The sequence below is a fragment of the Salvelinus sp. IW2-2015 genome, linkage group LG31 (assembly GCF_002910315.2).
Source record: "Salvelinus sp. IW2-2015 linkage group LG31, ASM291031v2, whole genome shotgun sequence".
NCBI classification, from domain to species: domain Eukaryota; kingdom Metazoa; phylum Chordata; class Actinopteri; order Salmoniformes; family Salmonidae; genus Salvelinus; species Salvelinus sp. IW2-2015.
The window spans coordinates 755,277-771,979 of NC_036870.1; the positions used below are offsets into that span (position 1 = coordinate 755,277).

The window sequence follows — 16,703 nt, forward strand, 5'->3', positions numbered from 1 at the left end:
CTATATAACCCCTCGTCCCCTCTCTTCCTTGATCTCTATCTATCTCCTATAATCTCTCTCTATATCTCTCTCTCTCTCTCTCTCTACTTCTCTCTCTCCCCTCTCTCTCTCTCTCTCTCTCTCCTCTCTCTCTTCTCTCTCTCTCTCTCTCTCTATCTCCTCTCCTGTATCAGTACTGTAAATTGGACGTCTGCAGTTAGCTATTACCTGACTTGCTTAAGTATTCTGCCACTTCTGGCATTCCTGGCTCGTGATGCGTCTCTGACTCTCTACCAACCTGCTGGGTCATGCGCCTGGCCCGACGCCATCTTGCTCTGCATCGTCATCTCTCTCTTCTGCTCGAACATCTCTCTCTCATTCTCTTCGCTCTCTCTCTCTCTCTCTCTCTCTCTTTGTCTCATTTCTAATGATTCTGCTCATTCGCTCTTCTCTTCTCTTTCTTCTTCTCATCTCTCTCCTCTCTCTCTCTCTCTCTCTACTCTCTCTCTTCTCCCTTCTCACCCTCCGCTCTTCTCTCTTCCCTCGCGTTCTCTGCCTCTATGCCCTCTCTCTCTCTCTCTTCTCTCATTCTCTCTCTCTCGCACTCTTCTCTCTCTCTCTCTCCGCGTCGTTCCTCTCTCTCTCGTCTCTCTCTCTCTCTCTTCTCCTCTCTCTTCTTCTCTTCTCTCTCTCTCCTTCTCTCTCTCTTCTTCTCTCTTCATCTCTCTTCTTCCTCTCTCTTCTCTTCTTCCTCTCTCTCTCTCTCTCATACTCTCTCCTCAATCTCTCTTCTCGTCATCTCTCTCCTCTTCGTCTCACTTCCTCTTCTCTCTCTCCTCTCTCTCTCCTCTCTCTCTCAATCTTCTTCTTCCTCATCTTCTCTCTCTCTGCTCTCTCTCTCTCTCCTTCTCTCTCTCTCCCCATCTCTCTCTCTCTCCTTTCTCTCTCTCTCTCTTCGGTCTCTCCCTTTCTCTCCTCTCCCTCCTCTCTCCTTCCCTCCGCTCTCCTCTCTCTTCGTTCCGCTTCTCTCTCTCTTCTCTACCTACAACACAACACACACACACAGATTGACACACACACACACGAACAAATGCCTTTTGCTTGCTGTAGAACATTTAGCTTTGGGGCTGCTTCTGGGAGCTTGTGGCCGCGAGACGGGCTAAAAAGAGTGTGACCCGACATGAGATGGAAACTAAAACCAGGGCAACAGCGGGGGAAAGGCCCTTGAGCTTTTGAGAGAAAGGCTCATTATGGTGCTTGGTGGCTGCCACAGCAGCCAGATTCGTAATCATGACCGAGCTTAGGGAGAAAAATGAAAGATAACCCATAGTCCAAACAACCTCAGATAGCTTTGGGGAATGCCCTTATGCATCCTTCTGTAACTGAGTGACATTTAGGGACAATCAACAGAAGAGGACACTAGTAAGACAGTCATGACTCATGACCTCATAACACTTGCGTACCCTGTGGCCTCGCTAGCCACACTTGACGCCACGCTTGCTACACATGACTGGTCTGTGGCCTTGGATATAGCCTTTACACCCTCTCTCTCTTCTGATTGGTGTTTTTTACTTCCTCTTCGTATACTTTACAGTAGTTTCCTATCGAGATGGTCTCGCATTTACCTGTATGGTGAGTCCAAGAAACCTAGAGCAGTGCTCCGATTAAGTTTAACATCCCTGAGAACACCTACTGTTAACAGCTTCCAGTTTAGCTAGCACTAGCGTACACAGATAGCGTAACACTATTCTATGGTACGAACGTCACTCACCGCCCCCATCCCGTACTGACGATAAACGCTGTTAACATACCATTGTCAAACCTAATCTCATAGAAGTTAGATATAAGACTCATCCTTGTATTTGTGCAATTTTGGCATCTGTGACAGCATGGGCAGCGCGATTCGAGGCTATCTCTATTTGGCTGAAAGAGTGGCAATGTTTTTTTTTGTGTTTGAAAACGAGCATACAGCTAATATTGGGTTGATTTAGCCGCCGACTGCCAAGTGCTAGAAGACTGAATCAATCTTTTGTTGTCAGTCAGTCGGTTTATTGCGTGGCCACTAGAATGGCAGTGAATTAGCTTTAAAGCAATTATTAGTAAGCGTAGGCCACCATTCTGAAGAATGCTCTGATATATGGTGATCGCTCGACACCCCATAGAATCCCCCCCAGCTTGACTAAATTTAAAATGGTGAAGCCCTCAATGAGCAATTGTTTCCATAGCTAAAAGGGGGGGGCGGCGTAGCGAGGCCGTATTTTTTACCCCCCCCCACCCCCCCCCCCAAATGCCACTTTTTTTCGTTTTTTTTTTTTTTTTTTTACCCCCCCCCCCCCCCCCAGCCAAGGCCAGCAGGATATTATAAAACCCCCCCCCCCCCCCCCCCGCCCCGTTTCCCCTTTTATTATTTTTTCAATCAAAAGCCCCCCCTTTTTTTTCCCTTTTAAATCCCCCTTCCTGTTGGAGCGCCGAGAAATATTTTGTGGGAGTTAAATACTACCTTTTCAGCCTGACTAGTGTCTGTTTTACCAAAACGGCCACGTCAGGGCCCATATCACATTTTTAGCCAAATATGTATCTTTATTTACCCACGTCTCTACTGGATAGTGAAGATGTTCGAGCGGCATATTGTGCGTTGTTCATCAGTGGTATTCCGACAGACTGTTTCCTAACTGTTCTCAGCGATGAACTGAACTTTGACGTGGCAAAGTGCACAGGTCAAACCAGTCGGATGTTGGATGCTGTTCCATCTGGCTTGCCCCAAACAAAATTCCAGACATTTCACGCTTAAAAGTGCTAATGGAGCACCAGGTGAGCCAAGGAGTCATTTATTCTGTGTGATCATAATACCCGGTTTTTATTCTCGACACAGCATTGTGTATCAGGTGTCGCACACTTGTTGGCGTGTCTGCTTTCTTACGTTAGTCGCGTTAACTCAATTTAACGCTCTGTCTGGCCCAGTGTGGGGTCCATACTAGGCAGGCGTCCCGTGGAAATTACTTCTCACAATCCAGAGCTCTATACATTTGGAACATGAGAAAAATATGTATTGAATTTTACACACTGTTCTCTCGTCGTTTCTCCGTACTTATCTCTCTCTCGCAGAATAAATGTAAGGAGTGTGCATGGTTTTGTGAAACCTCAATCAATAGGATTTGTTCTAGGTTGTTTTGATATAAGCGAAATTTTCATTTGAATTTGGCGAAAATCTCACTGCTATTGGATGAAGTCTGAACTTTCCTCTCCTCTCGATGCTCTCCTCTCTCTATCTCTCATTCTCTCTCTCTCCTCTCTCTCTCTACTCTCTCTCTCTCTCTCTCATCGCAATAATCTCATCGCTTCTCCTCTCACTCATCCTCTCTCGGCTCTACTCCGCACTCTCTCGCCTCATACCCTAGATGGAAGATTATACCCCCTGAATTCCCAAAACTGGAGAAGAGCGGTCAGTACGAGCAGACAGTGGCCGCTGAGTCCCCCAGCGATCGCCTTCTGCTCACACGTGTGACTTGTCAGGCAACATTACCTCATCTTCCGCCCCTCCTTGGATGTACCTAGCAACTGTCTCCCCGAGTGACATTGAGATGGATACCTGGGAAATCCCGCTTGGCCCTGAAGGGGCTCTTGATTTACACTCACCTGCGGGTATCAATTAAGAAGAGTGGGAGAGTAAAAACCAAGGAAACGCTGAATCACATGAACTTCAACACCAAACAAAGCCAGCAATTACAGAATCAATCGACGCACAAAACCGATTAAAAAAACAAGACTTCCTCGTCTGGAATCGTCACTCTACGTTTAAGGAGAGGCCTTTAAAATCTGCCATTTTGCCCTGTAGAGCACAGCAGTTCAATCCCCAAAACAAGCGCCCTCCCCAAGATTCATAATGCGGGGCTACCGATGACGTTAGATTAAGCAAGCCCCCCTGCACCTCTGAGTCTAGTGGTTGGGTTAAATGGCGAGACACAATTCAGTTGTACTGCAAACTGACGAGTTCCCCTTTCACTTTCCATTTCCCTTTTCAAGTCTTATCTCGCATCACCTCTTAATCACAACGTTTCGGGGTTACACAGTATTGTGCGACATGATGTCAGTCGGGTTCTATGTGCGTTGTCAGACATACACTTTGTGCTATATGTGGCCACCGGCGTTTTCAATGGCATGTTTCGAAGTGATATGCCTGCACCAACTAGAGTATGGTCACCGAATAGGTGTGATTAAGAATAGCGAACGTAGGATTATTTCATTTCGCAGACTGTACTAGTTCCTTGTTGATGAGTTTAGAAGAAAGTTTACCGAATAGTAGCAGTATTGTAACTAAGTCTTATTTTGAAATTAATGGGAAAGTTTCACACACACACACACACACACACACACACACACACACACACACACACAAAAGCCTTTCTTGCTGAGAACCATTTAGCTTTGGCTGCTTCTGGGAGCTTGTGGCCAGCCGAGACGGGGCTAAAAGAGTGTGACCCGCATGAGATGGAAACTCAAACCAGGGCACAGGGGGGGAAAGAGCCCCTGAGCTATTCTGAGAGAAAGGCTCAATGGTGCCTGGATGGCTCCACAGAGCATCGTAACTCATGACCGAGCTTAGGGAGAAAAAATGAAAGTAAACACACATAGTCCAAACAACCCAGAATGCCTTGGGGAATCCTAATGCATCCTTCTGTACTTAGTGACATTAGTGACATCAACAGAAAGAGGACACAGTAGCAGTCATGACTCATGACCCATAAACACTTGCGTAACCCTGATGGCCTCGCTAGCCACACTGACCGCCCACTTGCTCACCCACTGGACTGGTCTTGGCCTTGGATTAGCTTTACCCCACCCTCTCTCTCTTCTGATTGGTGTTTTTACTTCCTCTTCTGTCATATTTACAGTATGTTTCCTATCGGATGGGTCTCCATTTACCTGTATGTGAGTCCAAGAACACCCTAGAGCAGTGCTCCAGTTTACATCCCTGAGAACACCTACTGTAACAGCTCCAGTTTAGCTAGCACTAGCGTACACAATCAGGAACACTATTCTATGGTACGAACTCACTCACCGCCCCCCTCCCGTACTGAGATAACACGCTGATAAATACCTTGTCAACTAATCTCATAGAGTTAGATAAAGGACTCATCCTTGTATTTGTGCAATTTTGGCATCTGTGACAGCATGGGCAGCGCCATTGAGGCTATCTCTATGGTAAAGTAGGCAATGTTATTTTCTTTTGTGTTTGAAAACAGCATACAGCTAATATTGGTGATTTACCGCCACCTGCAGTGCTAGAGACCTGAATCAAATCTTTTGTGTCAGTCATTTATTGTGGCCACTAGATGGCAGTGAAATAGCTTAAAGCCATTTAGTAAGCGTAGGCCATCCAATTTGAAGAATGCTCTGATCATTGGCTGATCGCTCCACACCCATAAGAATCCCCACCCAGTTGACTACTTTAAAATGGTGGAAGCCCTCAATGGCAATGTCCATGCTAAAAGGGGTTATATCCTACCTCTATCTAACTCTATGGGTAAATCTACCTTTCAGCTGGAACAGTCTGTTTACCACAGGCACTCAGGCCCTATCACTTTACCATATTACTTTATTTACCCACGTCACTGGTGTGGATGTCAGGGCTATGTGTCATCGTCGTATCCGACAGACATGTTTCCTAATGTTTCGATGAATGACTTTGACGTGGCAGAAGCACAGTCAAACCAGTCGAGTTGGATGCTGTTCCATCTCTTGACAAAACAAAATTCCAGACATTTCCACAAAAAGTGTAATGAGACAGGCGCCAAGTGTCATTCTTCTGTGTCTATACCCGGATTCTCGCTGTATCAGTGTCGCACCTTGTGCGTGTCTCTCTTATCGCGTTAACTCTTTACCGTCTGTCCCCATTGGGGCCTATAGGGAGGCTCCGGATTCTTCTCACACATCCCAGGCTTACATTGAGAATGAGATGTATTTTTTCCCTGTTCTCTCTCTTTCTCTTACCCTCCAGATAATGTAGGATTGTGCCTAATCAATAGGTTTGTTCTATAGCAATTTCATTGAATTGCAAATCCTGCTAGATGAAGCTAACTCTCTCTCTCTCTCTCTTCTCTCCTCCCTTCTCTCCCCGTCAGCTTCTCCTCCGGCACACGTCCCAACACCTCCCGGCGTCGTCCTCTCTCTCCTCTCTCCTGTCTCCCTCTCGATCTCCTCTCTCTCTCTCTCGCTCTCTCTCTCTCTCGCTCTCTCTCGCTCTCTCGCTCTCTCTCTACCCAGATGAATTTAACCCTGAAATTCCCAAACTGGAGAAGAGCGTCAGTGGCAGCAGCCCATCACGCGATCGCCTTCTGCTCACCGTGGCAACATTGCTCATCTCCGCCCTCCTGGTGTCCTAGCAACTGTCTCCCCGAGTGACATCACATGGATACCTGGACCGCTTGGCCTGAAGGGCTCTGTATTCACTAACCCTGGGTTCAATTAGAAAGTGGGAGTAAACCAAGGAAAGGACACATAATTCAACCAAACAAAAGCCAGAATTACAATCAATTCGACACAACCATTAAAAACAGGACTTACTCTCGGATCGTACTCACTTAAGGAGAGGCCTTTAAAATCTGCCATTTTGCCCTTGAGCAAGGCAGTTAATCCCCCAAAACAACTGCTCCCCAGGTACCGATGACGTAGATTAAGGCAGCCCCCCTGCACCTCTCTGAGTCAGGGTTGGGGTTAAATGCGAAGACACAATTCAGTTGTGCAACTGACTAGGTATCCCCTTTCACTTTCCTTTCCCTTTTTCAAGTCTATCTCCACTCACCTCTAATCACCGTTGGTACACAGTTTGTGCGACATGATGTCGTCGGTTCATGCGTTGTCAGACATACACTTTGTGCATATGTGCCACCGCGTTTCATGCATTTGGTATGCCACCACAAGGACCAATAGGAGAAAATGGCATTCAGACTTATAGACTTATGATACTTCCATCACACCTAGGCTGCCTCTGGCTACACATATGCAGTTAAAGTAGGACATGTGCAGTGGGATTTGTAATGGGATGTACACAACCATACAGGAGTATGGCTGCCTGTCCATCTGCTAAGGAACTCACATGACATTGCCTTCAGCTAGTCCCAATATGGAGGACCTTTGAGCTCTGTGGAGTAGGATGGACTGGGCTCCACTGAACGTGACCAATAGACTGGGGACTGTAGGCCTCCAATGGGCTTTGAGGACTGGACTCAGCTGGACTTGGCTGTGCTGCAGTACTGTGGCCCATGCTGGACTCTGCCCGAGATTCGCTGTACTGTGCTGTGCCATATACTTGCAGCCATTTCTCTACACTGCTGCCATTCTACCGGATGTCAACCCATCTTTTACTATCATGGTGGTGTTGACTGGAAATATTTTGAGAAGATCTCTATAAGGCTTTCGAGTACCGTTATCCATCTCCTCCAGATGTTCTCTAACCTTGGCTTTGTGGTGCATAGAAAGGTCCAGAGCCCATATGTCCCTCCAAGAACTGGTCCTAGATCTGTCCTAGATCTGAGACTCTGGACCTTTGCTTTTAGAGCATTTCCAGAAGCACACATCTGTGTTTTTGCTATATACATTTACCCATAACACTTTGCATGGGTTCCAGGTACCAACATTTTATCAATAGTCAACAGAGTGGTTTCTAATACCACAAATTACAATATGAAACATTTCACAACAACAAATTCCCTACAAATCCAGACCTGATTTAAATTTGTTTTTTTAAATTCCCGTCACTTTTAAAGGTTCCTGAATCAGGGCTGGTCATTATTGCAATCCCAGCCACCGTGGTAACGACCCAATACAGTCGCCAGAGTGCCACAGGTGCCTGACTGTGATTTGTGTCACAGATTACTTTCGCCGCCATTTTGTAAACATGTGTGAATGTGCAAACAGACAGCAGTCCTCTGATGTACTGTTTTATACTATAAAGTCGGACAATATCAGGATTGCATTATCGATGACAATGCTGTATGGTTTTATTAACATTTACATTTTTTAAGTATGTTATTTATTGATTTGCTTGTTTATTTATGTACATTTTCAAGTATTTTTTCATTAATTAAGCTACTGTGCCAAACTATAATTTTTTTTTGCTAAAGTACTTGCTTCTGTTAAGTACAGTACCAGGATATGTGCCGGTTAAGACTATTAAGGAGAGATGTAAACTCTTCTTCTCACTTGTTATAAAACATCACATTTAACCATAAAACTTATGGCAACAGCACGGAGGAAATAAGAGTACAGGTGATACCGGATAAAAGACGTCACCCCTTAAGTGCTGAAGTTAAACATTTTGACACAAGAAATGAGGATAGTGCATTGTAATGTGACTTTATATGCATACAGGTAGGGACAGAATGTATGTGTGTGTGTGTGTGTGCGTGCGTGTGCGTGAGAGAGAAAAGGCATATCCTTGCACATTCGTGTGAGTTATATATGTATTAGGAGTGTGATTGTCCGCGCTTTCGAGTATGTGTGCATTTTAGACATTTGGTATTCGTTGAAGGACTTGTTTGTAGGATCTGAATATGCAAGCGTGTATGAGAGAGAGAGAGAGAGAGAGAGAGAGAGTGAGAGAGAGAGAGTGAGAGAGAGAGAGAGAGAGAGAGAAAGAGTTAGAGTGAGTGTGTGCTTCAGTAATGTTAGTTTATGTTAGGATTTTAAAAAAGCATTTACTAACGTTGGAGACAACAACAAGAATTGTGTTTACCTTTGACAAGAATCAATAAAAAAACAACATGTCAACTGAACTAAGAATGACGATTGTTAAAATAATGACAATAAAAATCTTACTTTTAGCAAAAGTCTTCATACATGTATGTCCTGAATTCCATTGTTTACTTGCTACATTGTTTCGTCAGGAACATTCGGTGTAAGAATGTTCTCCATTTATCTTTATTATCCTTCTTTGCTCTTCTTCTATCTCACCTGCACCTACCCTTGTCCTTCACTTTCTCTTTCAGTTTGCGTTTATATGTTTACCTTCCCTTTCTGTTTGGTCCTTGTCTGTTCCTGTTAAGATCTTGCTCCCCCTGTCCCTCACACTATATTATACTAATTTAAAGTATCCTACATACTAGAGCTGCACAATTCGTTATTTATTTATCATTATTGCGATATTGACGTGCAACTTCTTCATATACACTGAGCAAAAATATAAACGCAACATGCAAAGTGTTGGTCCCATGTTTCATGAGCTGAAATAAAAGATCCCAGAAATGTTCCATAAGCACAAAAAGCGTATTTCTCACAAATGATGTGCACAAATCTGTTTACAAACCTGTTAGTGAGCATTTTATCATTTGCCAAGATAATCCATCCAACTGGTAGGTGTGGCATATCAAGAAGCTGATTAAACAGCATGCTCGTTACATAGGTGCACCTTGTGCTGGTGACCACGCTAAAATGTGCAGTTTTGTAACACAACACAATGCCACAGATGTCTACATTTTTTGAGGGAGTGTGCAATTGGCATGCTGACTGCAGGAATGTTCACCAGAGCTGTTGCCAGAGAAAATTGTTAATTTCTCTACCATAAGCCGCTTCCAACGTCGTTTTAGAGAACCGGCCTTACAACTGCAGGCCACGTGTATGGCATTGTGTGGACAAGCGGTTTGCTGACATCAATGTGCCCCATGGTTGCGGTGGAGTTATGGTATGTGCAGGCATAAGCTACATACAACGAACACAATTGTATTTTATCGATGGCAATTTGAATGCACAGAGATACCATGATGAGATCCTGAGGCCCATTGTTGTGCCATTCATCCGCCGCCATCACCTCATGTTTCAGCATGATAATGCACATAAGGATTTCATAAGGATTTGTACACAATTCCTGGAAACTGAAAATGACCAAGTTCTTCCATGACCTGCATACTCATCAGACATGTCACCCATTGTGCATGTTTGGGATGCTCTGGATCGACGTGTATGACAGCATGTTCCAGTTCCCGCCAATATCCAGCACCTTCACACAGCAATTGAAGAGGAATGGGACAACGTTCCACAGGAAACGATCAATAATCAACAGCCTGATCAACTCTATGAGGCAAATGGTGGTCACGCCAGATACTGACTGGTTTTCTGATCCACGCCACTTCTTTTTTTTAAAGAAATCTGTGACCATCAGATGCATATCTGTATTCCCAGTCAGGTGAAATCCATAGATTAGAACCTAATGAATTTATTTCAATTGACTGATTTCCTTATATGAATTGGAACTCAGTCAAATCTGAGAAATTGTTGATTGTTGCGTTTATATTTTTGTTCAGGATAAATCCATGTTTTCTCTATTATACTATTGGTTTGTGTATCTTTATCTCTGAAAAAATCGAGTTAATCCTTGTTCCCACTGGCAGTTGGAAGTAACTCAAATAAAAAATGTGCATATCCGATTCGAATCAGTTATTTTTCCTGCAGTCTGAACAGCCAAAAAGCACCTGGAATCGGATATTTCAAGCCACATTTCAAACAACCATCATAGGTGGTTTGAATTGAGATACCAATCTTATGCTTGCTAGGTACTCTGTTGACATTTTGACAAGAACACGTGGTAGCTAACTAGCTTGTTAATAGTTTACAAACATGTGTTAGAAAGCTTAACAGTAATCTAGCATGCTAGTTGACTGCTGTGGCTAGCTAAAAATTTATAATTTTGAAAGTTGGATCATCTTATCCATTTGAGGCTTTAAAAGTGTTCTTACACTATGCTTTTGAACATTCAAAGCAATTGGGAAATGTCCACGACATCTTAGCTGGCTATAGACCTAACTTCTTGAATGATAGGGAGCACGAGGACCAACACCAATCAGCCTTCACCACTGCGCACACACCCATCGTTACTATGACAACTAGCATAGCCATGTCAGCAAATGACTGCTGTCTGAACACACACAATTTACATTTGGTCAGTTGCTGTTTGGATAGTCAGTTGTTTGGACAGTCAGTATTCAAAAACGGATTAGAAAAAAATACTGATTTTAGCATTAAGGCCTGCAGTGTGAACAAGGCTTTAGTTAGTCTTAGCAAGCTCCAATCCTAATGCTAATCGCTAACTAGCTAACTGGCTATCTAAATGCACTTAACTAGCAAAGATTACGGAGGTAGGGGGGATATCTGGCTAACGAATGTTAGCTCTAATACAGGCTGCTACCAGTGGTGGTGTCAGCATGTTGTTTGTTCAATCACATGTTCTGAATCAGACTATAAGCATCATCTTAAACCTTTGTCTGAATGTAACATTCATTCAAATTTAATTCGTGTCCCCTGGGAAACACTGACAAACCCTTTGGTTCCAAGTACCCTGTCACAACAACTCCTATACCTGTCTTTTTCATTCGTTGTCATGCCAAACAACACCAACCATAGAATTACAGTGCTTTCAGAAAGTATTCAGACCCCTTGACTTTTTCAACATTTTGTTACGTTACAGCCTTATTCTAAAATGGATTACATGAAATTGAGCTCAGGTGCATCCTGTTTCCATTGATCATCCTTAAGATGTTTCTAGAACTTGATTGGATTCCACCTGTGGTAAATTCAATTGATTGGACATGATTTGGAAAGGCACACACCTGTCTATGTAAGGTCCCACAGTTGACAGTGCATGTCAGAGCAAATACAAAGCCATGAGGTTGAAGGAATTGTCCGTAGAGCTCCGAGACATGATTGTGTCAAGGCACAGATCTGGGGAAGGGTACCAAAATATTTATTCCGCATTGAAGGTCCCCAAGAGCAAAGTGGCCTCAATTTTTTCTTAAATGGAAGAAGTTTGGAACCACCAAGACTCTTCATAGAGCTGGCCGCCCGGTCAAACTGAGCAATAGGGGGAGAAGGGCCTTGGTGAGGGAGGTGACCAAGAATCCGATGGTCACTTTGACAGAGCTCCAGAGTTCCTTTGTGGAGATGGGAGAACCTTTCAGAAGGACAACCATCTCTGCAGCACTCTACCAATCAGGCATTTATGGTAGAGTGGCCAGACGGAAACCACTCCTCAGTAAAAAGGCACAGGATAGCCCACTTGGAGTTTGCCAAAAGACACCTAAAGTACTCTCAGACCATAAGACACAACATTCTCTGGTCTGATGAAACCAAGATTGAACTCTTTGGCCTGAATGCCAAGCGTCACGTCTGGAGGAAACCTTCACCATCCCTACGGTGAAGAATGGTGGTGGCAGCATCATGCCGTGGGGATGGTTTTCAGTGAGAGGGACTGGATCGAGGGAAAGATGAATGGAGCAAAGTACAGAAAGATCCTTGATTATAACCTGCGCCAGAGTGCTCAGGACCTCAGACTGGGGCAAAGGTTCACCTTCCAACAGGACAAAGACCCTAAGCACACAGCCAAGACAACACAGGAGTGGCTTCGGTACAAGTCTCTGAATGTCCTTGAGTGGCCCAGCAAGAGCCCAGACTTGAACCTGATCGAACATCTCTGGAGACACCTGAAAATAGCTGTGCAGCAACGCTCCCCATCCAACCTGACAGAGGTTGAGAGGATCTGCAGAGACGAATGTGAGAAACTCCCCAAATACAGGTGTGCCAAGCTTGTACCGTCATACCCACAAAGACTGAAGGCTGTAATCGCTGTCAAAGGTGCTTCAACAAAGTACTGAGTAAACCGTCTGAATACTTATGTAAATGTGATATTTCAGTTTTGTATTTGTTATACATTTGCAAAAAATTCTAAAAACGTTTTTTGCTTTGCCATTATGAGGTTTCGTGTGTAGATTGATGAGGGTAAAAAAAAATATTTTATCAATTTTAGAATAAGGCTGTAAAGTAACAAAATGTGGGGAAAAATCAAGGGGTCTGAATACTTTCCGAATGCACTGCATATGCCATATAGCAGACGCCTTTATCCAAAGCGACTTAGTCATATGCATACATTTTTTACGTATGGGTGGTCCTGGTGACCCAAGTGTTTTGATCTAAATTGCAATTAAAATCAATATCGCAATAGTTGTGTAAAGAAAAAAACGCTATTACATTTTTTTCTCAGATCCTGCAGCCGTACTACATACGGACATGCACCACCATCATCCTTTGTTACTTAGCCTTTCAGCTTCAACATGATCACCTTCATCACATGGCCTGTGCTTACAGTGATATATCTACTTGAGGGCTCAAACGCAGCACCCATAAATCATAATGACAGCGTGGGGAAAAACAACCTACTGCTCCATCTCTCTATCTCTCTCCCCATTCGCTCGCTCTGCTCTCCACCAAACACCTGCAAGCTATTCATGTCTCCACACATCTATCTCCCTCAGTCTTTCTCTCTGTCCCTTGCTCCATGTGCCCTTATCAGTTTCTCTGTAATCTTTGTACGCAAACCAGAGAGAAGTCGACAAAAGGGATTGACACATTTTTCAGATGCAGTAATATCCATCACGTCAGAGAGTAAAGGGGGCAGATTAGATCTCTCTTTCATGTTTTATGTCAGTGTTTCCCAATCCTGGAACTGGGGAATCAAAAGGCGGACATTTTTGTTTTTGCCCTATCACTACTGTACTGTAATACACCTGATTCAGGCTCAATGATGAGCATATTAGTTAAATCAGGTGTGTTAGTTAGTGCTAGAGCAGCTAAAAAAAATCAGGTAACACTTTATTTGCATAGTCCATCTGTAGATGCTCTACAGACTATCTGTAGACTATAACAGTAACATTTCAACCAACTATCTACTAACCCTAACCTTAGCCCTTACCTTAACCTTAACCCCCATCCTTACCCTAACCTTAACTCTCTTCGTCTTCACCTCCTTAGTTGGTGATTGGTCAACAGTAGGGATTCTTTAATGAAGTATTTGTTGTCATTCAACTAGAGACAAATCATTTTCATGCACATTTTTTCACTTGAGAAATAGCGTACCAAACATCTTAGTTAGATTTTGCACGAGTAAAATTGGACGACTAAGATCTCCTCTACAAAAACATAAACATTTATTACGGAGTTATCTTAGATTAATTAACTATTTTGAGGCGTCTCAAGATGGACAAACAGTACTATTGAGGCATTTTCATGTTAATCAATCAAAAGTATTTTAAGAGAGTATGCAAGCAGGCGCCAGCCGAACCGAAGCTGACGCCTTTTTCTAAACCTGGGCTCCCGAGTGGTGCGGTGGTCTAAGGCACTGCATCTCAGTGCTAGAGGCGTCACTACAGCCACCCTGGTTCAAATCCTAGCTGTATCACAACCGGCCGTGATTGGGAGTCCCATAGTATGGCGCACAATTGGCCCAGCGTTGTCYGGGTTTGGCTGGTGTAGGCAGTCATTGTAATTAAGAATTTGTTCTTAACTGACTTGCCTGGTTCAATAAATAAAACATTTAGATAAATAAACCTAACCCTAAAGCATCTATCCACAGAATTACTTTCCGGACTGTCCAAATCAAGTGTGACCAAATTGCACCCCTTTGGGTCCCAAGCACCAGGACTGGAAACCACTGTTTTAATCTAAATACACAAAAATTACAAGCAGGAGAAAAGGGGAGAATTCTGATTTTGGCTTACTCTCTCTCTCTCTCTCTCTCTCTCCTTCTGCCTTTCACTCCCATTAGCTGGAGGTTAAAGAGTTTCAGAGAAGCATACACTGGAGTCTCATTGCAATTAAATATATTAAAATCTGACATGAAGTTCCTGATTATATCTCACATTCATGGGTTTCATTTATGGGAATCCATGTGAAAGCTATGATCCTTTATTGATGTCACTTGTTAAATCAACTTCAATCAGTGTCGATGAAGGGGAGGAGACAGGTTAAAGACTAATATTTAAGTCTTGAAATAATTGCGACATGGATTGTGCACGTGTGCCATTCAGAGGGTGAATGGGTAAGAAAAAATATGTAAGTGCCTTTGAACGGGGTATGGTAGTAGGTGCCAGGCACACTGGTTTGTGTCAAAGACTGCAATGCTGCTGGGTTTTTTCCACATTCAACAGTTTCCCGTGTGTATCAAAAATGGTACACCCCTCAAAGGCCATCCAGGCACAACTGTGGGACTGTGGCACAACTGTGGGAAGCATTGGAGTCAAAATGAGCCAGCATCCCTGTGGATGCTTTTGACACATTGTAGAGTCTATGCCCTGACAAATTGAGGCTGTTCTGAGGACAACAGGGGGGGGGGGGGGGGTATACTCAGTGTGCATAGTTGTCATCTTGGCTCAATGCATGTATTAGGTCCTAGTCACTCTTTCAGACTTGTACATTCATTTAATACTTACATTTTTATGATTTATATCTGTTTTTTGGGGTTAAGAGTAGGATGTAGCTATTTGGACTAAACTGGTTAGAAGATAAGTCATCACTTTAAGAATAAATGCCTAGTTTTGGCAGGTGTGGTATGGCGGGGTGAGTGACATGATTGCTTGTGTGTGCTACCTTCATTGTCATAAAAGCTCTTGCTTGACATTATTAGCCTGTGATTTGCATGCCTGGAGAATGTTTGGAAATTATGCTTAATCTTAGTTTGATTTTCAAAAGGAAGACAAAAAACTCCATCAGTAACCTATAATTTAATATCCTCCTGAATCGTCCTCCTTTTTCCCAAAAAGTATTTAACAATTTCTTGATTGGGTCATTCTAAGAACATGGTGGCTTTCCTGTTCCCCGCCTTAACTACGAGGAAAAACACTTTAAAAGATATGTAAGACAGCTATTTTGCWAACTATTTTTTATATATATCGTAGAAAATGGTCAGTACCATGAAAATAGCTATTCCCTCGGGTCAGGAGTTGTGGTTAAGTGACATATTTTGAGTTAAACAAAATGTATTTTTTCTCCCATACATAGGAAAGTATTATACTGTTGTTATTAAGTGGATTACTTAAATTAAAATATCAACTAAATATTATAAATAATTTACAGGGATTTCATGTCACTGGTTATAAAAAACACAATTTAAAAAATATGCAACATCCTTGCAAACATCTTACTGGGTCAAAGGTTCATTGCAGGTGGGCAGTTTTGAAAAGCATGTGGTGAGTCTGAACTCTGTCGTCATATGTTAACATTTTTATGAATAATTTGGTCATTTCATGTGAAGCCTTAAGATGTGTCACTGGTGTTATATAGTTTATTGTAAGGGGAGATTTTTTTAAATTTTAAATAATTGATCAAATCACATGATTAAGTGATTTATTTACCATTTAATCAAATCAAAATAAAAGTGAATTGGTCGCGTACACATATTTGCAGATGTTATGCTGGTGCAGCTAAATGCTTGTGGTTCTAGCGCCAACCATGCAGTAATAATACCTAGAAAACAATACAAAACAACATGCACATAATCCAAAAGAAAAAAATAAATAAAAATATGAAATATCAGAACAATATCAGAACAGAGTCCGGAATATGGTGTGTATAGACAGTATGGACAGTATTTGATGGTTTGTCGAGATTGGTGTAGAAGATCTTGACTGGCCTGCACAGAGCACTGACCTCAACCCCATCGAACACCTTTGGGATGAATTGGAACGTGAGCCAAGCCTAATCGCCCAACATCAGTGCCCGACCTCACTAATGCTTTTGTGGCTGAATGGAAGCAAGTGCCCGCAGCAATGTTCCAACATCTAGTGGAAAGCCTTCCAAGAAGAGTGAAGGCTGTTATAGCGGCAAAGGGGGGACCAACTCCATATTAATGCCCATGATTTTTGAATGACATGTGTATCCACAGACTTTTGGTGTCCACATACCTT

General features: G+C 43.0%; 1 protein-coding gene across 1 annotated transcript in view; it reads left to right on the top strand.

The window, feature by feature from the left end:
* Positions 1–8,574, top strand: part of LOC111955447 (ephrin-A3) — a 103,016-nt gene extending 94,442 nt beyond the window's left edge. The window contains exon 6 of the mRNA XM_070436408.1: positions 6,244–8,574. Coding sequence (XP_070292509.1) covers positions 6,244–6,362 — 119 coding nt within the window. The 3' untranslated portion in view covers positions 6,363–8,574. The remainder of the gene's footprint in view (positions 1–6,243) is intronic.
* Positions 8,575–16,703: the final 8,129 nt, after the last annotated feature.